Source organism: Zonotrichia leucophrys, chromosome Z (assembly GCF_028769735.1).
Source record: "Zonotrichia leucophrys gambelii isolate GWCS_2022_RI chromosome Z, RI_Zleu_2.0, whole genome shotgun sequence".
Classification (NCBI taxonomy): Eukaryota; Metazoa; Chordata; class Aves; order Passeriformes; family Passerellidae; genus Zonotrichia; species Zonotrichia leucophrys.
The window spans coordinates 58,916,883-58,938,107 of record NC_088200.1 but is presented as its reverse complement, the minus strand read 5'-3'; the positions used below and the strand labels follow the sequence as shown (position 1 = coordinate 58,938,107).

At 42.8% G+C, this 21,225-nt stretch overlaps 1 protein-coding gene across 1 annotated transcript in view; it reads right to left on the bottom strand.

Moving 5' to 3' along the window:
• Window positions 1-2,760: 2,760 nt before the first annotated feature.
• Window positions 2,761-21,225, bottom strand: part of NCBP1 (nuclear cap binding protein subunit 1) — a 30,263-nt gene continuing 11,798 nt past the window's right edge. The window contains exons 15-24 of the mRNA XM_064736544.1: window positions 20,099-20,173; window positions 18,937-19,040; window positions 17,977-18,099; window positions 16,719-16,821; window positions 15,279-15,372; window positions 12,695-12,798; window positions 11,923-12,037; window positions 6,642-6,785; window positions 6,112-6,225; window positions 2,761-5,220 (exon numbers count right to left, since the gene is read on the bottom strand). Coding sequence (XP_064592614.1) covers window positions 5,107-5,220; window positions 6,112-6,225; window positions 6,642-6,785; window positions 11,923-12,037; window positions 12,695-12,798; window positions 15,279-15,372; window positions 16,719-16,821; window positions 17,977-18,099; window positions 18,937-19,040; window positions 20,099-20,173 — 1,090 coding nt within the window. The 3' untranslated portion in view covers window positions 2,761-5,106. The remainder of the gene's footprint in view (window positions 5,221-6,111; window positions 6,226-6,641; window positions 6,786-11,922; window positions 12,038-12,694; window positions 12,799-15,278; window positions 15,373-16,718; window positions 16,822-17,976; window positions 18,100-18,936; window positions 19,041-20,098; window positions 20,174-21,225) is intronic.

Sequence of the window (21,225 nt, the reverse complement as noted above, 5' to 3'; positions counted from 1 at the left end):
GTTGGAGGCTGTCTTGGGCACAGTGAAATGATAGTTTCCAACCCTTGGTAAGTAAGGAACAGGGACAACAAAACCTCTGCCTTGGGTTTCTGGAGGGTGGGCCTTGGCATATTCAGAACACTGGTTCAGAGATTCCCTTGGAATACTGTCCTTAATAACAAAAGGATCCCATGAAGACTGGCCATGCTTTAAAGAGGAAATCTTGAAAGGCGGAGGAGCAGACTGTCCCTGTGTGCCGGAGGAAGACCAGCCTGGTCATCCTGTTCCTCCTGGCTGAATAGGATGCTTCTGCTGTAACTCAAGGGAAAAAGGTTATGACCTTTGAAAGGAGGGGCAGACAACTCGAGAAGAGTACAAGGATGATGGTAGGTCAAGGATCTCCTTTGGTAGGAGAGAAAATTAGGTAAAAGCTCAGCTGGAACTCAATCTGGCCACCACTGTGAAGTAGAAATTGTTTTTATAAATACTTTAACATCAAAAGAAGAGTCTAGGAGAATCTTCATTAGTTATTGGATGCATGGGGGGACATTGTCATTAAGGGCAAAGAAAAGGTTGAGGTACTTGGGTTCTTCGCCTCAGTCTTTAACAGAAAGATCAATTATCCTTAGAGCAACCAGACTCTGAGCTGGTACACAGGGACAGGGAGCAGCACTGACCTCCTGTAATCCAGGAGGGAGTAGTGAGCAGCTTGTTTGTGAGCCATTAGACCCAAGTCCATGGGACCAGATGGGATTCACCCACGGGCACTGAGGGATCTGGCAGGAGAGCTCACTGAGCTGCTCTGCATTTGTCATCAGTCCTGGACAGCCAGGGAGATCTGGGTTGACCAGCATGAAGCCAATCTACAAGAAGGGATGGAAGGAGGATCCAGGGAGCTACAGGCCCGTCAGCTTCTGTAGTGGGATGGAATAGATCATGAGTGTGATCACACAGCACATGCAGGAAAATCTGGGGATTGGGCCCAGCCAACATAGTGTTGGGAAAGGCAGGTCCTGCCTGACTTACCTGATCTCCTTTCATGATCAGGTGACCTGCCATGTGGATGGGGGAAAGCCTATGGATGTGTCTACCTGACCTTCAGCAAAGCCTTTGACACCATCTCCCACAGCATTTTCCTGGAAAAGCTGGCAGCCCACAGCTTGGACAGGAGCACTCTTTGCTGGGTTAGAAACTGGCTGCACAGCCAGGCCCAGAGAGTGGAGGTGAACAGTGTCACATCCAGCTGGGGGCTGGTCACCAGTGGTGTTCCTCAGGAATTAGTATTTGGCCCAATCGTGTTTAAAATCTTTACTGATGATCTGTATGAGATCGACTGTACCCTCAGCAGAATTCACTGATGACAGCAAACTGTGTGCGAGTGTCAACGTGCCGGAGGGCAGGAAGGCTCTGCAGAGGGATCTGGACAGGCTGGATTGATGGGCCAAGGGCAAAGGTGTGAGGTTCAATAAGGCCAAGTGTCAGGTCCTGCCCTTGGGTCACAACAACCCTGTGCAGGCTGGGGCAGGGTGGCTGGAAAGAGGCCCAGTGGAAAAGAGCCTATGGGTGCTGGCCAGCATCAGTCTGGGAGTGTGCCCAGGTGCCCAAGAAGGCCAGTGGCATCCTGGCCTGTATAAGAATAGTGTGACCAGCAAGGCACTGGTGATGCCACACCTTGAGATCTGCATCCTGTTCAAGGTCCCAATTCAGGAAGAACATTGAGGTGCTGGAGTATGCCCAGAGATGATTGATGGAGCTGGTGAAGAGCCCAGGAGCAGCTGAGGGAGTAGGGTTTGTTCAGCCTGGAGAAAAGGAGGCTCAGAGGTGACCTTACCCTCTCTGCAACTCTGTGAAAGGAGGCTGTAGCCAGGTAGGGGTCAGTCTTCCCCAGGCAACCAGTGACAGGACAAGAGGACATGGCACCTCAAGCAGCACCAGGAAAGGTTTAGGTCAGACATCAGGAAGATTTCTTTAAAGAAGGGGTGACTGGACATTGGAATGGGCTTCCCAGGGAGGTGGTGGAGTCACCATGCCTTTAAGTGTTCAAGGAAAGACATGGACACGGCTGTGCCATGGTCTAGTTGACCTGGTGATACTCAGTCATAGGCCGGATTTGATGACCTCAGAGGTATTTTCCAACCTAATTGACTCTGTGGTTTTGTTAGAGGAGACAAGATGCCTGGGAAGGGCACATGATGCTTCCAATAATAGGTTTTCACTTTTTCAATGTTCTCTGCAGCTAAGCAGTAACCTGCCTGCCCACCAAGCAAAGGCTTTAAGGCCTTGCAAGACCTAAGGAAGTGGCACAGGGATTTGGCTAGAGGAGGGGGCAGGTCCCAGCAGGGCTTTTGGAGGTAGTCCTCCTTGTCATGGTTTCACAGTGCTGTTTTGGGCTCTTAAACTCCTCTCTGGGGCAGATGGGGGTGGTCACTGACTACTGCAGCATCTGCACCAGCCCACACCCTCCTGCCCTCCTGCAGCAGCACTTCCCTTTCCCAGAGGACGAGAGGTGGCAAGGGACAGGGAGCATTTCTACACCAGCGCCTCCTTGTCCCTAGCAGCACATATGCCTGCCTCACACGGCTGCGGGGGGGAGTGTGTTAGACCAGCTGCAGTGCAAGGAGGTGAAGGCTTGTGTGTTAAGTCAGAGTACCAGAACTGGGAAACAAAACTGCTGGGAAACAAAACTGCTCCACACCCCTCTGCATTTAACACCAGCATAACCCAGCATGACAACTTTGCTTCAGTGTCCCCCAAAGAAATTGGACAAACACACTCAGCAGCAACCTGCTTCACCTTCATTTATTTTTGTTTTTATCTGTGCATTTTTTTCCAACCACACCACATTTCTACAGCATCTTTACACTATCCACCACTTCATATTTCAGCAGTTCCAAGTTTCTCCAGTTAGCGACTGGTATCACTACATAAGCATTTCATTCTTTAATACAGATCCAGCCAATTTCCCAGTCAAGTCAGGTGTACACCATTAGACCTAAAAGAAGGTGAAGGTGCCCAACAGACTCAAGAAATGCAACCAAAGCCCATGCTCAAAGCTTGGCATGATTGGAAGTTAAATCAGTTTTGAAAGACATTGCTATTTGGTTTTAAAACACAGGATTACACTCAAGCATTTGCAACTGTATCCCCAGCATCGGTATTTGTCAAGGCTCAAAGAAAGTTACAGGTTTGCAAGTTCTAACTGCATTACCAGTTTTACAGAAGTCACATTTATAGTCAGAACCCTCACCATTAGTTAATATCAGAACTGATACTGACCCAAGCCAGTGAAAAAACTGGAAAAAACTCCAATTAAACCTTTAAAGTATTAAATGTTTCCTAAAAATTAAAAAAAAAAAACAACACAAAATCCTATTTGATTACTCAAGAACATTAACAGAGAAATATCTGAAGCATAAGTCCGTGCATGACTGACAAAATCCTTGCATAAAGCAAATTTACAACAAATAACAATACACCCTGAAAGAATGGCGGGGGGTGGAAAATCAGTCAAGTCAGAAAGGGCAAGCAGAAAAAGTAGAAGTAACAGATCTAAGTCTATGAGGATATACAGGGTTGCTACAGGCCACACACAAAAATCAGATGAAAGGTCAAAGCAAAATGTTCAATTTTTTACCCTCCTTGCTTATTCAGGAGGTCATTGGTCAATGTACAGGTGAAATGCATTTCTACGTATAATACCTAAAAAAAATAATTTGTACAGGAACAAAATTACTCAAAGCACATAATTTCCTAAGCTAAACAGCACTGAGTATGAAATTCTTTAAAACATTCACCTGCAAAATGAAGAGACCATAAACAGCTTGGAAGCCCCCTGCATGCTGACGGACCTGAGCACCTAAGGCAGTGTCTCTGCTGCTCACTGTGGTACAGAACACTCTGGTTTGGCTCTTATGTACCTCATGTTACTGGCCTAACTTAAAACTAAGTCTGCTCTACTTTCAGTTGTGTTCTCAGTCTAGGCCTCTCCCGTAATGTGTATCGCTTAATTCAGCATTAAAACACTTCTCAAGACATGGGAGCAACGTGCTGCTGTCATGTTTAAAGCGAGGGCAGCCTAGCAGATGCAACAGTTGCTGCCAAGCCAGATGAAGTGCGAGCACTTGGTTCATCCACTGTCACTAACAGCAAGATTTCTGACATCCTGCAGGCCTGCAGGTCCAGCCCAGCACAAATGTGACAGTACAATGAGTTACAGGCTGAAAGAAAAAAGCAAGCTCAGCCCTGTCTGGGGCATCTAGGGCTGGAGCTCCCAATTCCTAGGTAAGGCTTGCAGCATGCAAGTCAGAAGTTTGTTCCACACCAACTCTTGCTTACTGTCTCTGTTTAAAAGAGAAGACTGCTACCAAGAGCAGTTAATGATTTCTTGACCACAATGCAAAAAGAATTGCATTTTTCAGAAGTGGTCCATGAAGTTTCTCTATGACTGTTTATAGATACTGTAATAAGACACTAGACAATACATTTATAAAACATATTTCAATTGTACTATATGTTTTTTCAAACTGTGAAAAATCTATCTGGCTTGGTAATAAAACAAATTTGTATGCTCTATGCTACTTTGAAAATGTGTTTCACATGCCCAAAATTAAGATAGTTTTCCTATGTCATACACTAGAGAACTTATCCCACTGCTCACTGAGAAGGTGCATCCCCTTTCATACTCACAAAACACTATGAATTGTTCCTCATTTCTGCAATTAATCTGATTTAAAGGACAAGCAGAGGAAACAAATTCAATTGCTTGGGGTTGGCTTCTTTTGTTGCAAGGTTAGAAATATTTTTTGGGGGAGGAGTGTGCCTGATTTTTATATAGGCAAGAGGGGAGAAATAAAATTACCACCATGAAGAGAAAAGTCAAACTAAATTAAAAGACAACAAAAAAAATTAATACTTTACTTCACAAATATCCCCTATTAGTCATAACTTTTAAGGCTTACAATGCTTACACAGTTTGGTTTTTTAGAACACTCTTTTGTTGTATATAGGAGCACGTGAAAGCCAGTTTTAGTAAAAAAAATTCTTCCATCCCCATGTTAAGTTTTGCCATTAAAAAAAATTAAATTTCACTAAAGTCCTGCAGACAAGACTCTGTCCACGGAAGATCCCTCAGGCCTGCAGAGCACAGAACTGCTGAAACACAGCCAGAATGTGGTGGTCCAGTTCAGCTGTGAACAGGAGGTTCTCTAGTGTCACCATGTACTGCTGGATTATCTGGTGGTGCTGGCAGATAAAAAACACAAAAACAAACAATATATGTTTACTGTTTTTACATTTATATCAGAATAGGCAGAGAAGTAAGATATGCAAGAAAAACAAGTGTTCTAATCTGAATTGTTTAGCACATCTAATTTCCACAACACAGAAGCCGTGGATAAGAAAAGCATGATGTAGAGGCACTGCTGACTGCAAGAATGAAGCCTGTACTGAAATCCTGCCTTGCGCTCCCTGTAATTCCTCCCTCATGGATCCTGAGCTGTGTGTAGGATCCAATGCCACTGCAGGTATCTTGGGAGAATCATGGTATTCGCTTTCCTCTGAAGACATCTACTACCAGGGAAGGATTCATCCCAAGGGACAATTACACCAATGCTTCCATTCTTCAACACATCTTTTGCTCACACAGATATAACCTCCTGTAACTAATCACTTTCATCCAGCCACCTGTGCTTATTAACTGATTTAATACAGAGCCAAATATTAAAAAAATATGTTTCATAGATATTTACAAACCTCACTAAAAGGAATCCTGCAATATTTAAATTCACTTATTTAAAACATGTCTATTTTAGCATTCTTGCTTGTTCACAACTTTGCCCTTACTAAAAACACGCAGTTAGGTGTAAATCAGTGAAATTCATAAGCACATCTTTAAATATTTTTGCAGTACGCTTACAGTGAGGAAATTCTGCACTCAGGATCAGTCACTCCACCTGACTGCGGCAGGGATTTGGCCAGAGCTGGAGAGCTGTGACCTGGCCCCACAGCAGCCCCTGGGAAAAGGTGCTGCTGCCACCTACTGCTACTCCCGGGGAGCCTCAGCCCTCCAGCAGCCGAGCTTTCCCATGAAAGCACGGCCCCGCAACACCCTTCCAGCTGAGAAATGAAACTTACCTGCAGGAAGATCTGCTGCAACCTCTCTATACAGCTCTTGTACCAAGGTGTAAATACATCAATTCCACCAGTCTCACAGCGCACTAAGTGCTCCGTTAACAACATAATGAAACGCTGCAGTAGGGGAGAAAAAACCCAAACTTGTTCAGTCTCATTAAACTAAAGAAGAATTCTAACCTAAGGTAAGAGGATATGGGTGTCAGAAGCTTTGAAACAGCACTTAGAGAATAATTATTTTGCTTGGCAAATACTGAATTTAGTATGAAAATAAACTAGTTACCTTCTGGTTGTTCAGGAAATTGTGTGCTAGCAGAACTCCTCTCTTCCTAAGCATTTGAAACTCATCAGATCCTGTTCCAAACCAGTCTTTACAGAGGGATGATGTGGATTGACTCTAACCCATGGTGAAGTCATCAACCCCTTCCCATACGATTATTCCAAGAAAATGCCCAAGATAGTAGTGATGCTGAAAACTTATAAATCAAGTAACTTTGAAATCTAAACTGAGAAGACACTTTGACCATCATTACCTGGAATATAACAAGAAAGAGATTCTTCTGCTCACTCTGGGCTGACTCTACTTTTTCCTGCAAGCGCTCTATCTGCTCTTCCAGTGGTCCATCTTCCCGATCGGTGCTTCGGTCATCATCGTCATCGTCATCATCACTGTCTCGCTGTAAATGACAACACCACAGGACTTAAACAGCAATTTGGCAGGTGTGGATACCATTAATGCCCTCCAGTTCCACCTGAGAAAACGTCTGCAGAACTACTGAAGAGCAGCACACAATTCTAGATAAAAATTTGGAAGGAAAAATTCTAATAAGGGAACACCCTGGAAAAAAAAATTACCAAGATTTCAGAGAAACTAAAGCAAGCATAGAGACTTATGAGAATCATGGCCTTTTCCTCCAGAAAGGTGCTATGGCTGACAGCCCAGCTGAGGTGTCCCTACACCAGGGCATGCAGCATGAGCAGCAAACAGGAGGAGTTGGAAGCCACCATACTGCTGGACAGTTTTGACCTTGTTGTCACTCCCGAAACTCGGTGGGATGGATCCCATGACTGAATGTGACTAACAATGGCCACAGGCTGTTCAGAGGGAAGAAAGAGACACAGAGGGATTGCCCATCAAGAGCTGAGTGTAAGAGTCTCTGAAGAACAGGCATGAGCCAGTGTGAAGCTGGTGGGTGCTGATCCCAGCCCGGGCAGCACCGGGAGCCTTTGGCGGGGCCTGTGCCCGGCTCCGGCCCAGCAGAGCCCGCGGACGGAGCCTTCCTGCTCCAGCTGCAGGAGCACCCTGCTCATGGGCTCTGCTGCTGCTGGGGGACCACAACACCCTGCCCAGGCTGGAAAAGGAGCTGTAGGCAATATTGAGATTCCTAGAAAGCATGGAGGATAAATTCCTGACCCAGGGAGTAGCGAGCCCTACAATGGGGGAGATGTCACCTGGATCTGTTGGTCACCAACGCATGGGGGCTGATGGGGAATAGCAAGCCAGGAGACAGCCTGGGATCAGTGATCATGCCTTGGTGGAATTCACAGTCCTGAGGGATATGGGTCAGGAAAGGAGTCAAGAGAGGGCCCTGAATTTCAGGAAAGCAGACTTTCAGCATTTCAGGGACATAGTCAATGAGATTGCCTGGGAGACTGCCCTCAGGGACAAAGGAAAGGAACAGAGCTGACAAATTTCCAAGAGAGCAACAGCTTGCAATTCCCAGGAGCAAGAAATCAGACAAGGAAGGCAGGAGGAGACTGACATGGCTCACTAGGGCACTGCTGGTGAAATTAATAGGAAATAAGCAAATGGAGAAGCAGTGGCAACAAGGGCATGTATCCTGGGAAGAGCATAGTAGGGTTGGGGTGGGGAAGGCCAAGGCAAAGCTGGATTGAACCTGGCAAGGGACACAAGGAATAACAGGAAAGTATGCCAGCCAAAAAATGGAGACCAAAGAAGGTGTGTTCTCTGACAGACAGTGCTGGTACGCTGGTAACAACAAATGAGGAGAAGGCTGAGGAACTCAAGTTTCTTCAAAATAACTTCTTTTCATGGCATCTTCAATGGTAACCCCTCTTCCCACATCCCTTGAGTGGACAAACAGCAAGATGGGGACTGTGTGTGCCAAGTCTCTCCCACTCTAAGTAAAAATCAGGTTCATGGCCACCTGAAGAACTTAAAAGTACAGGAGCCAAGGAGATGCATCCTAGAGTTGTGAGGCAACGAGCTGATGTAGGATGTAGTTGCCAAACCCCTCTCCCTGACATTTGAAAAGTTGTGGCTGTCAGGTGAAATCCCAGGTGACTGGAAAAGGGAAAATGTTGTACCCATCTTTTAAAAGGGTAGAAAGGAGGACCCCTGGAACAGCTGAGCTGTGAGCATCACCTCTGTGCCTGGGAAGATCATGGAACAGATCCTGCTGGAAGCTGTGCTAAGGCACATGGAGGACAGGGAGGTGATTTGGGACAGCCAGCACGGCTTCACCAAGGGCAAGTCCTGCCTGGCCAGCCTGCAGGCCCTCTGTGATGGAGTGACTCCACTTGTGGACAAGGGAAAGGGAGCAGATGTCATTTATCAGGACTTTGACATGGCTCGCCACAACATCCTTCCCTCTAAAATGGAGAGAGATGGATTTGATGGGTGAACTGTTACATGGATAGGAAATTGCTGGCATCCAGAGGGTAGTGATCAACAAATCTGGAGTCCTAGTCAGTAGGACATCAGTGACCAGTGGTGCTGCCCAGGGATTTGTACTGGGACCAGTGTCATCCTGATTCATCACACGGACAAAGGGGTTGAGTGCACCCTCATCAAGTCTGCAGATGACACCAAGCTGTGTGGTGCAGCTGACATTCCTAAAGGACAGGATGCTGTCCAGAGGGATCTGCACAAGCTCAAGAAGGAGCCCACAGGAATCCCATCAGGATCAACAAGGCCAAGCTCACGGTGCTGCACCTGGGCCAGGACAACCCCCAGTATCAGGGGACAGGCTGGGCATGAGCAGATGGAGAGCAGCCCTGCGAGAAGGGCTTGGGGGTGCTGGTGGGTGAGAGGCTGGACATGGCCCAGCCATGGCACTCCCAGCCCAGAGAGCCAAACGTGTCCTGGGCTGCATCCAGAGCAGCGTGGGCAGCAGGGCAGGGAGGGGATTCTGCCCCTCTGCTCTGTTCTGCTCTGGGGAGAGCCCACCTGGAACCTGCACCCAGCTCTGGGCTCCCAGCACAGGGAGGACATGGAACTGCTGGAGTGGGTCCAGAGGAGGGACACCAAGATGATCAGAGGGATGGAGCATGTCCCTTACAAGGGAAAGGCTGAGAGAATTGGGATTGTCCAGCCTGGAGCAGAGCAGGCTCTGAGGTGATCTAACTGCAGCCTTCAAGCATTTGAAGGGAGCCTCCAAGAAAGAAGGACTAATAACAAGAGCATGCAGTGGTAGAACAAGGATGAATGGCCCTAAACGGAAAGACAGTAGGATTATATAATAAATAGAGAAAAGCTCTTTACTGTGAGAAGGGTGAGGCACTGGAACAGGTTGCCCAGAAAAGCTCAGGATGCCCCATCCCTGAGACTGTTCAAGGCCAGACTGGATGGAGCTCTGAGCAAGCTGGTCTAGTGGGGAGTTGGAAGTGTCCCTGCTCATGGCAAGGGCTTAAAACTAGGTGATCTTCGAGGTCCCTTCCTACTCAGGCCAATCTGTGATTTCACAGTTTATTTAAGGGAAACAGTGAAAGGCAATATGCCTGCTAATTTTATCATTACATAGTAACAAACAACTTTGTTTTTAAAAACAATCTGGCATAGATTTTTTCAAATTGTATTTACTGCAGCAAGACAGGTAATTAACTAAAGAGTTCTGAAATCTCTTTAAAAAAATAATGCACCTGTTGCAAATTCTCTCCTGCACTTGGTGCAAGAACTCAGATGAATCCAGCTAGTTAGCACAACAGGAAGGCTGAAGACTGCAGCCACTGTTATGAAGTGGGTACTCCCTATATTCATGATCAAAAAGGTTACTCTCAAGACTAGAAAAGGTCAGGGCAGAAACAGATCTACTAACTAGGACCATGACATGCTTCACTGCATCAAAAACAACACAACACCACCCACAAAATACACCTAAGAACCAGCTCAGGTGACTAAGTCTTAGACAAGACTACAAGGCATAGAGGAGGAAAGACAGGATCTGATGGATTATGGTAAATTCAAACACAAGACACTGCTTTAGTATCATATAGTTGTTTCTGTGCAAAGTCATCCACAAATCACCAGCTCAAAACTTTAAATATCTGTAAAAGAAGCATGTGTAACTTGGGATAAATGCATTAACTCACCTACAGCATAGGAAATGAAGTTCATAACCACAAGGCAGGTACAGCTCTGAATCAGTATAAAAAAAAAAAACTTACCAGAACAAATGAGAATTTAATTTTATCTCTATAGGAACTTGCCTTTTTCCCATCTATAGAGGTTTCCTGAACTCAAAACACTGAAGGACCAGATAAATCATGTAAGCATTGAATTCATTCCATGGTAAGAGAACACTCTTCATGCTGGGGAAATGAAAACTTCCTCTAAAAGGAATGGTCATGCAGCAGAGCAACAGCCTGCAGAACTACTCACTGTTGCATACAAATGTTTCTTCCTGGCACGATACTCATTTAAAGTACTAAGTAATAAAGAGCTGCAGCAAGAGACAAGGACAGAAATTAAAACACTGATATATTTAGAGATGCCAGAGAAGCTCTTTGCCTCACAGTAAGATCAATGACTGCACCTAAGTCTTCCATAATCACAGGCATTCATTAACTGCTCATCAATGTAGACTGAGGAGGCAACCAAGATGGCTGCTGCTGTGAGTGAAGGAAACAAGATGAAGGCACTAGGATGAACCAATATTGGCAAGCTGGGAGTTATTAGTGATCTCTCAACAGAAGCTTCTGGACAAATTACTGACTTGAGAGCTTTCTTCAAAAAACATCAGCAAGCTCTGTGTGACATTTTGACATTAACCTCATTCAAAATTTTGGAGCTAGCTAAGGGTTTTATGCAGGTAAACACACTTACAGACCTCAAAGAAACACAGAAATTCTCTCTTGCTTTCTGCAATTCAGCGTATTTATATCCTGACTTAATTCTGTCATAACTAAGTCCTGCATTCAGGCAAGCTTCCTCAGGCCCTATCTTTTCCAGCTGCCACAGATGAAGACACTCACTCCCTTTTACTGGCCCACTTGAGACAACAGAACACAACAGCAGCTGGTTCCTCAACAGTTTGCTGTATTTAATAATGCAAGAACATGCAACCATATTCAGGAAAATAAGTTGGAAGAAGGAAGTGCCATGCCAGTGTCAGGATCCAGCAGCATCCATCAGAAGAACAGTAACAGCCAACTTCTCAATTGCAAATAGCTGTTTCTGTGCACTTCTGCATGGAAGCCACAAGAGCACTCTTTTATAGAATTTACTATGAATAATTTGTAACTGTTCTTACTGTTCTCTAATAAGGTAATTGGAATCCAGATTAGAAGTCAAGGGGAAGTTCATATTGGAAGAGAAACTTGTGAGAGAAAACTTGAACAGATCAAATACGTATACATGCCTTTAAAAGATTTTACTGAATTCTTAAATTACAGCTAGGACTAAGAACATGCATCTGATTTTTGATGTCTCAGTGCTACAGCTGACCACACCTCTGCAGACATACTTCTGGAACAATCATACATATTCAGTCCTTCCCAAAACCAACTGAGCGTCTGTAGATCAGCATGCAGGCCTATATAACTTGGTTTAAGATTTACAAACAAATTACTCACTCTTTTGTGCTGCCTGGCCAATCTTGCTTTGGTCTCCTCCAGTTCTTTATGAATCTTCAGGACATGCTTATTCATCTTACGAATTGTGGAATGTAAGATCTCCCAGATATAAAACCTAGGAAAGACACACAGCTCAAAACACCACATTACACACTACTTGAAAATAGGAAATTAAATGTCATTTTTTAACAGAAAAATATAAGTGGGAGAAATTAGAAAATCTACATATCATTTAAGGAGACATCTATCTACCAGAGTGAATGAACACCCAGCATATAGGAAAGCGTACTTGTAATGCAAGAAATCTTAGCCATCAGTTCTTGCCTATTTGTTGCAGTACACTTCAGAGTCAGAATTTTATATTATGTACACACTGCAAGAGTATTAACACTAAACTTGACTCCTCAGATCTAACAGTTCTGATCTCAGTTTGCAGGGCACCTGTGGTGGCACAAGTTACATCCCACCCCAAGGGCCAGGAGGTGCCCAGCCAGCAGCAATATGACAGAGCAACAGACTGTCTAGCAACAGCTCCACTTCAGCAGGCTTAGACACTGCTAGCAAAATTACATGCTGGCAGCAATCTTGCACTTCATGCCAACATTCATACCCCAGTTCAGAAAGAAAAGTGTTAAAGTACGTATTTTGTAGAAAGGGCAAAAGCCCAATTGTACCTTATTCCACTACTGAGTTTTCAAAGATTGTACTATGTACTGGAGAGTTAAAATAGCAAATCAAAGACAAATAACATCCCCAACCAAGTTCTTGTTACCTGGTAAAATCATGTGCCAGCTCTGAAGAAAAGATCCAGTTTGCTACTGCAGCACAGTCAACAATTTGTGTCCGAATCATCTTGTCCACAAGCACAGCAATCATCTGTATTTTGTGAAAGACAATACATACAAAATATGTGTAAAACATTCCATCCTCAGATAAAACCAGAAATGATTCGATGCAACACTATATCAAGTGGTATTACTGAGTAATTTCAAATACTTTAACAAACTGGGTAGTCTAGCTTAAAATATTTCAAATGAGGGGATCTGTATCAATTACATACAGCATTTTAACTCTCTTAACAACCATACCTACTTCTGAAAGCATTACTCCTTATTAGCATACATACTCCCATACAAAAGCAAAAAATACAAAAATCAGAGCTGGAACTGAGGCCTTGACAGACACGAGCGCTAGTATTTGACATCAAAGTACTCCAACCAGAGTACATACACCTGTCAGATCACCATAATGAAGGAGCTGCTGTTAGCCTACTCTCCTTGAACTGCAACAGCCCTCAGACATGACAGTAAGCTGTCCTCGACAGGGCACATTAACTTCAGGACAGAACAAACAAGCATCGTGGAGCCACCGGAAAGGTTTACTTGCTACAGGCACTGCCATGATTCTGAGGGAGTTGCAAGCCATTTAGCAGGCAACTGCAAAGAAGAGTTACTGACTAAAGAAGATGCAAGCTGTTCAGAAAAAGGGGCTTATCTTAGTTACTCATGTGATTGAATGCCACAGTATCTAAGAACCACAGCCTGCACTGTATTTATCCTTACAACCACCCGTTGTCAAATGAGGAAGTGTAACAAAGCTCCTTATAAGGAAGGAAAATTAAAATAACTGAATGAATCATACAGAGGACTCAGCACTCAACTTTCAAGTCCCAGGATAGTATCCTATGCTCTATTTTTCTTTCTGCATTGCCAGGAAGGATTTCTGATTACTTAGCCCAGTCTTCCAAAAAACACACATCTAGGATTTCAAGAAAATATTTAACCTCAATGTTAGAGTTTCTCTTTATTAAGTCATCACCACTAGCTTGCTCTTAAATCCAGGGACTATTGGCTCCTGCTATTAAGTCACTACCTGCAGCACAGACAACTCATTAGTGTTTTAAGCGATATAAGCATTGTTGGTCTGAACCAAATCAAAGATGCTCCCGCAGACATGGGAGTAGGGTGTACATCCTGAAAACAGACTCTGGACAAGTGTCCTGCTCTGAAGGCACCATTCCTTCCATGTGACAAGGAGGCTGAGGACTTGGGAGTAAGAAAAAGTTCTTGATCAGAAGCAAAACCCACTGAAGTACAGTAGAAGCAAGAGAAGAAAAGTTCCATGATTAAGTAAAAGAGCAAATAGCAGACTTTCCTAAGTTTTGTACATGAGATTTTTTAAAGGGACCTTGATTTACTAATAAAAATGTAACATGACTATCTAGTCTGGATTTGAAACCTCCATCTCAGTTTCGTAATGCTGTGATACAAAGGAATGAAAAGGAAGCTGATTCAGGTATTACACTGCAGTTATGAAATTTCTTCTGATCTAGTAAAATGGCAGCAAAAAGTAGGTCAGACTGTAAATGTCACATTTGCAAGGTCAGTAAACTGGGTAAGAAGTTATATATATATTTTTTTAAATCCTCATTTTATGATGCTTTTAAGAGATGTAATAGCTTGCACCGGTACCTCCTAGGTGCTCATTTTTTCCACTAGAGAATGGACCACAGGTCTAGTAGCAGATGCAAGAATTACTCCTGGTTCTCAGTGGCATCACTTCTTATAGTCTTGCCTGTGCAACTGTGAGACAGTTCACTTTCCAGCAACACAAACAAACTGGCAAGGAATACATGAAGTAACAAATGCAGGCAAAGTCAGCCCAAGTTCCTCATTGATTTCTATTCATAGAATGACAGCTGATGTTAAACACAATTGCTGAGAAGAAACAGAACAGCTTAAACAACTGAGACATCTTTTGTAGGTCTTCTAGGGTGTTAACTCCTCTGGCTTGAGAGTGAACATTATCCCAGCACTATCAGACTGATCCTGTTCTGAACAGCCACTACTGCAGCTCTACTCACCCTGCCCACACACAACAGTGACTCCAGCATGAGCTCTGTGTAATAACTGGACAGCTTCCACTAGCAGTCGTTGTGGGGGGGAAAAAAAAGCCCTAAAATCTCTAGGCTTCCACACTTCTAGGATTGTGGCCTGTTTTAGAAATGAGATCTACATCTTGTTTAAATTTATGTTGCTTTCAAACTTTGAACAAAGCCATGGTTTCAGCAAAAGTTATTCTCTTGTTCAACAGCCAGCATAGTTTGAATCTGAGTCTTAAAGACAGTCCTTGCTCTTTCACAGTGAATTCTACCTGAGAAAGAAGCAGTACCACTGATGGCATATGTTTTATGGCCTTCATTTGAGTAGTAGCAACAATAAAAAAAAAATCTAAACTTCTTTAGAATGACAATAGACAAATCTTAAAGGATATAAAACAAACTGTACATTTTTTTATTCACATATGACCTCTGTGAGCTGAAACTCACAAAGATCCTTGACATTTCAGGATCTTACCTGTGGATGATTCTTCCAAACCTCATACACAACTCTCAGAACATGAAGCTTCCCCTCATCACTTTCAGCAAGTGTTTTGAAGACTTCATGAAACCTTTTAATAGAAGTAAGTAGTCAATGGATAGGATGGGACCAGGTCAAAAGAGCAGCAGATATAAGGCAAGTGGTTTACATTGGCTAAAAGAAAATTATGTGACTATCTACAGCATGTCTTAGACAACTGTTCCCTGGAAAATATTACCATCCTGAGCTAAAATAATCTACAAAGAAATGACATCTCCTAACAGCAACTTACATGCTAGTGGAGAACCTGCTTCCTGAAGCTAGGCTACATTTCTCAGGCTCTCAGAAGCAGGAGGCACTTTTCTGCTTCATGTGCTTATCTATACACAGCTGAAACAAAATTTGCTGCCTTTTTAGCCTTAGACCTTCCTCTTAACGTATTTCGCTAACTTCAGACACTTATCCTAAGTGCCTCTTTTCCAAGGAGAGGCTGCTAAAAGCACCTATTTTAGCAGTTACTCTGACTGCTACACTGCATTCATAGCCCAGCTTATTGTAATATAACTATAAAGCATAAGAGGCTCTTCTTGATCTCTTGGCTGCCACCGCTGTTGTGCAGCAGAGAAAATACCGTGGTCTAAGCATTTGAATCACCCTGCCTCTTTTACTCCTGACTGCAGGTTACTACCTGCAGCTTCTTATCAACATTGCCTCTGTAGAGCTTCCAGGTACATGTTTTTGTAGTAGTTTTATCTGTCTTTAGGGCCAGATAGAAAAATAACTCATTAAGTCATGCAAGTGACTACCCTTCATGTAACAAACCCCTTAATATTAACTCCAAACCACAAAGGATTAAAAACATTACTCTAATTTTGCTAAAAATGGTGCAGTAAATTCTTTGCAGTTCCAGCATATCTTTAAGGGATGAATTCTAAACTCTTTTAGTATGGATTTTACTCTGCTTTCGTAGACAGAAGAAATGAACAGCAGACTATTTTGAAGTTTCATGTTTTCGGGTTTTTTTTCCTTTTTTTTTTTAAACAAATATAATTGTCCTAGATTCATATTCATAGTACAAGATATTGTGATGGCAGCTACCCAGTCATTGAAATGTAGGGAAATCCCTTTTTCTTTGCCATAATCAGCAAATAAGCAATACAAAAATGAAGTAATTTTCCAAACCTGTCTCATTTATATCACATGACTGGAATGTATACATTTCTGTTAATTCCATTCCTAATGCATAATACATCTATATGTATAATGTAGGATTTACACTACCATTCCTTCAGTAAGCATGTCATTAGCTCTCTAGTCATATTGCTTTGTGGAGTACCAACAATGCTGAAGCTGGCATTCCCCTTCTTTTATCATGCATTTCACTGTCAGAATTAAACTGTTCTGTGAGCCCCAAAATAATGCAGATGATATACTTACTTTGCCAGGGCACTGAAGGAGTGGCTGAAAGACTTTGCAGCTAGATGGAGCAGAGTCTGAACGAAGACTTCTATTTTCAGAGGGTTGAAAGTAAATCCTTCACCTGCAAGTTATTTGAAGTTGAAACTATTAAATATTTCAAGTAAGGCATGTAAGCTACTCATACAGCTGTAGAGATAACTTATGGTTTTAGCTCATTTGACACGAGTTCCATACACAGAGTTTTGCAGGGCTGAGCAAGGAGCTAGTAAAGACTCCCACAAAATGTGCAGTTTCACGCTCCAATTTTGCCATGGAGAAGATGTGCAGAAACCTTTGTCACCAACATGGACTTCTGTCAGACACACAGCCACCCCACTAACATGTGACAGCACTGATGGCAGCACAGAAAGACTGCAAAGCAAACACTGCAGCTGTGCACCAAGATGAGGTCCTTGGAAGGCCATAAAGATGGGGGCGTGGGTGAGGAGGGAGAAGATAAGGATCACTGACATACAGAGGCAAACCATTTAGGATATAGGAGAGGGGTCCACCAGGCATGTACAAAAAATATGGCTATCACAGTGAATGGTGTCAGGTGCCCTCCTGAAGCTGAACGTGGGCAGAAGGAAGAGCTTTAACTAGTGGGTAATGCCCAAAGCAGATCAGGAAACATGATAGTGGATCCCAGGGAAAAAAAATCCACCAGACCATGGTTGCTCTCTGCCTTGCAGCTGAACCCTTGCAAATACTACAAAAATAATGAAGCATTTGCCATTGTTTAGATCACTTCTAACTGCCTCTCACACCCCTCACTCCATAAAACACTCAGGCTTTAGGAATGAGTGCTGCCTGCGGCTGCAAGGCTAAGAGGAATGTGAGCAGTCCCTCTGTGAGACTTCATCTGTGGAACATGCCAGCCAGCAGGCTTGCTGTCTAATGTGTTGGGGGACTGCCCTGAAGGGAGGGAAGCTCTTAGGGCAGAAGCCCTGAATTTCAGAACTGCCCTCTGCTACTGAAAGCAAAGAGGATGTTAAATTCTTTTATTCCATCAATAATTGCAAGAAAACACACCTCAAGCACCAGGTTACCTCTAGGAAAAACAAGCAGGCCTCTGCATGTAAGATGTTCACAGAAAAAAACTAGCAGTGGTTTATTTACTGCTCAATTGAAACCAACTACTAGAAGGAAAAGCATACAGATCTGTGAACCAACACATTCAGCTCCAAAGCATGGCAGATCAGTCTACACATGGAATAAATGACAGTTTGTATCTTACCATCATCATCATCCTGGTTTGGATTAGGTACATCTTTTAAAATGCTAAAGATTTCATCATTGCTGGCCTTATTTTTAATTGCGATTGTTAAACAGAGTGCCACAGTATATCCAGGAAGAGATCCTGAACAAAAAACAAAAAAAGGTCAAAAATGTGGAAAGGCAAATAAGCACTTTTAACATCAGTCTGCTCCTCAGAGAAACAAGTACCCTTCCCAGCTACACCTAAAGCTTGGTGTTTCTAATATCATTGTCAACCTCAATATGCCATAAAATTGATCAACACATTTTCTGGTCTTCATGTTAAATTCAAAATTTGGAATAGAACTTTTAGATGTGAGCTCTGGCAATCACGTTCCTCACTAAAGCTCTACTTCAGTTTCCACCAGGTTTCTAAAAATACAGTATTTCCTTGTTTTTCCTCACTGTATCTTTGATGATGACACTTTTATGCTTAGGACTGTATTTACACTGAGCAATAAAAGGAATAATAAGGTCCCTCTCTACTTCAGTCTCTATGGTATCAGTTCCTTCTGTATGCCCATTAATTATGTTTACAGGTAAAATATTCCAGTGCTCCATGAAGTTCAAAAAATAATTTCTCATTATCACGTCTGATGCTGATTTCCATAGTATTGTGCTTTAACTGGTGAAATAGATGAATTGTCTAATTTTAGACTTCTGGCAAATAATACTGCACAACACCACAGCCATATCAGCAATAGTATCTTGATGTATCTGGATTTTCTTTGCTTCATAAGCAGCAGACAGGATTTTATTAGAGAGATCCAGGCTTAATACATAGTAATTGCTCATGTGAAGCATATTTACCCATACAAAAATCATGTATATTTGATCTGTATTCTTTTTTATCAAGACAACTCATATTACAGTCAGTTTAGTGTGCTCCCTTGCTCTGAAACCCTTCTTCAACTTGACCACTAGTAATTTTAATACTTACTATTGCTCTCATCTCCGTATTTGTAAATGCACACTGGATTAGCAGGGCTGAGGACAGAAAAACTTGCAGGAACAATGTCTATTATTCGCTGATGGTAGGAGAGTCTGGAAATAACAAGTTCCACAGCAATTGAATTAAAAAAGGAATAATACCACAGCTAATGAGTTCTTTATAATGTTTTTCTGTATAGAATGTCCACAGAACAAGATTCAGGATTCCTATACAACAGAATGGTAATTCTGCTGGGTAGTAAGAGCTGAATAAACCAAAATTATTAGAATATGTTTTCTGTTTTAACTCTGTGATGTTAGAGTTTCATCTTCATACAATTAATTTGCCTTGTGAAAAGGCTGCCTGGTAAGAAATTTTATGCAAAAACCTGTGCTGCAAAAAGCTACTAAGATGTCAGTACTCAAAGCAGGAAAAATATTAAACCAGACATCTTCATTTTACTTTCCAGGTTCATTTCACTCTCACAAAGACTTAATTTGCTATCAGAGTTTTCAGTGAAATGGAAGACTGCTGTAGAAAAAAATGTATTTGTTGTGCAGCACAATGCTTTCACACTTTGGATACAGAATTCACCCGAACCTTGATTGTTTTCACATAACATGCTGAATAACATAGCCTTTTTCAACTACTTCGCTCTTCTACACCACTCTAATGTCAACAATTTTAAGCCCAGACTACTTATCAGAACTACTGATTATGTAGTCTTGTTGGGTTTGGAGAGTTTGTTTGTTTAGACAATTGTTCCTTCGTTTCAAGTAAATGAACATCAGAGGCACCTAGAAAAATCAAGACTAAGTTCTCAGTTTTTAGTACAATTAATGGTGAGTTCCCTCTACTTCTGTGAACGTTGAATAGTTTCCATGAATATAGCCTAAGTTGTCTTTCTTCCCATGCGTATGGTGAAGCATGTCTTTAAGTAACTATGGTGTGCATGGATAGCTCACTACTGTCTGCATCACCTGTTTCTCCCTCTCTTTAAAGCAGTGTCCTACAGCAGGTAAACCAGATTAAAAATCATACAGACTCATCTTTTAACTGAAAATTAATTTTAATAATAGATGTGCCCAAGACAAGAGTCAAGTTAAAAGGAATCTGGCAGTATTCAGATGAAACTCTTCCTTGAATGCAACTATGGAAAGATCATACTTACCGCATGCACTTTTCCAAAACCTCTCTCACAAATTTGGGTTTGGGTTTTTCAAGGTCCTGAGTAAGACAATCTGACCTATCAAATGACAAAACACAATGGTTTTAGCAAAAGCATTTTGTTTTGTTAGTGCCTTTTTGGCTTGGTCTGATAGAACAAAGCACTCACAGTCTGAAGACAATGGGGGAGTTGGACCATTGGAGTGTAGGCACTTTAAGCCATGGAGGTAAGTTAATCACTCCTTCCTTACTGGCAATTAGCATAGCTGGAGTTTCAACTCATCTCTGTGTGATAAATTTTCAAGTAACCTCCCTTCCCCCACCACACTAAAAATAATTTGTGGATATGGTTAGCTGGCTTTCCCTTTCCTTAGGAAAAGAACCTTGAGTGCTTTCACAGTCTGTTTCTCCCTCAGCTCTTCTGGCTGATTTCAGATGCATTGCAGGTAAAGAAAAGCCTGAAATACAGTTACTTGCAAGCTTTGTGAAAAAAGTCTCTTGTGAGAGAGATTTACAGAAGCACTGCTATCAAGGAACATCCAGGCAAACTAAAACTAACTCTTTGAAGACTGCTGCCTGGTCAGTTACCATGGATGCATGCCAGGATAGCCACCAAGCACTCAACTGCACAAGAGGACAGTGCATGAAACTCAAATAAAGCCACAGAACTGTATTGGAAGGCTGAACCCCTCTCCACAAGGACTCTCAGGCAGATCACCTACAGAAAGCAGGTACAGCAACAGGCTCTGGAAACTACTCCATGGAGGACTATGGCCTCAAGGGAATCTCCCTTGCTACATGGGTGCCCGGAACAGAAATCTCATGGAACCTGTGAGCAGACATTCATGGGCTCCAGGGAGCTCCTGCTAGAGATGCAGGTTCAAAATCAGGCACAGTAGGAACAGATGGCAGGGCAAACTCTGAAGGAACTTCAGGCACTAGGATTTGGCAGGTGGGAAGAAGACCACAAGGTCTGAAGGATAAAAGTTATAATGAAAGGTTTAGGGTAGGGCAGAGAGCAAAACAACAGAATGAATTCAGGATACAGAGTCAGCACAAACCATTGAAGTAAAGAAAAGGTATGTGGAGGCATTTTGGAAAGTTTGCAAGCAACTGACGGAAAGTACAGGA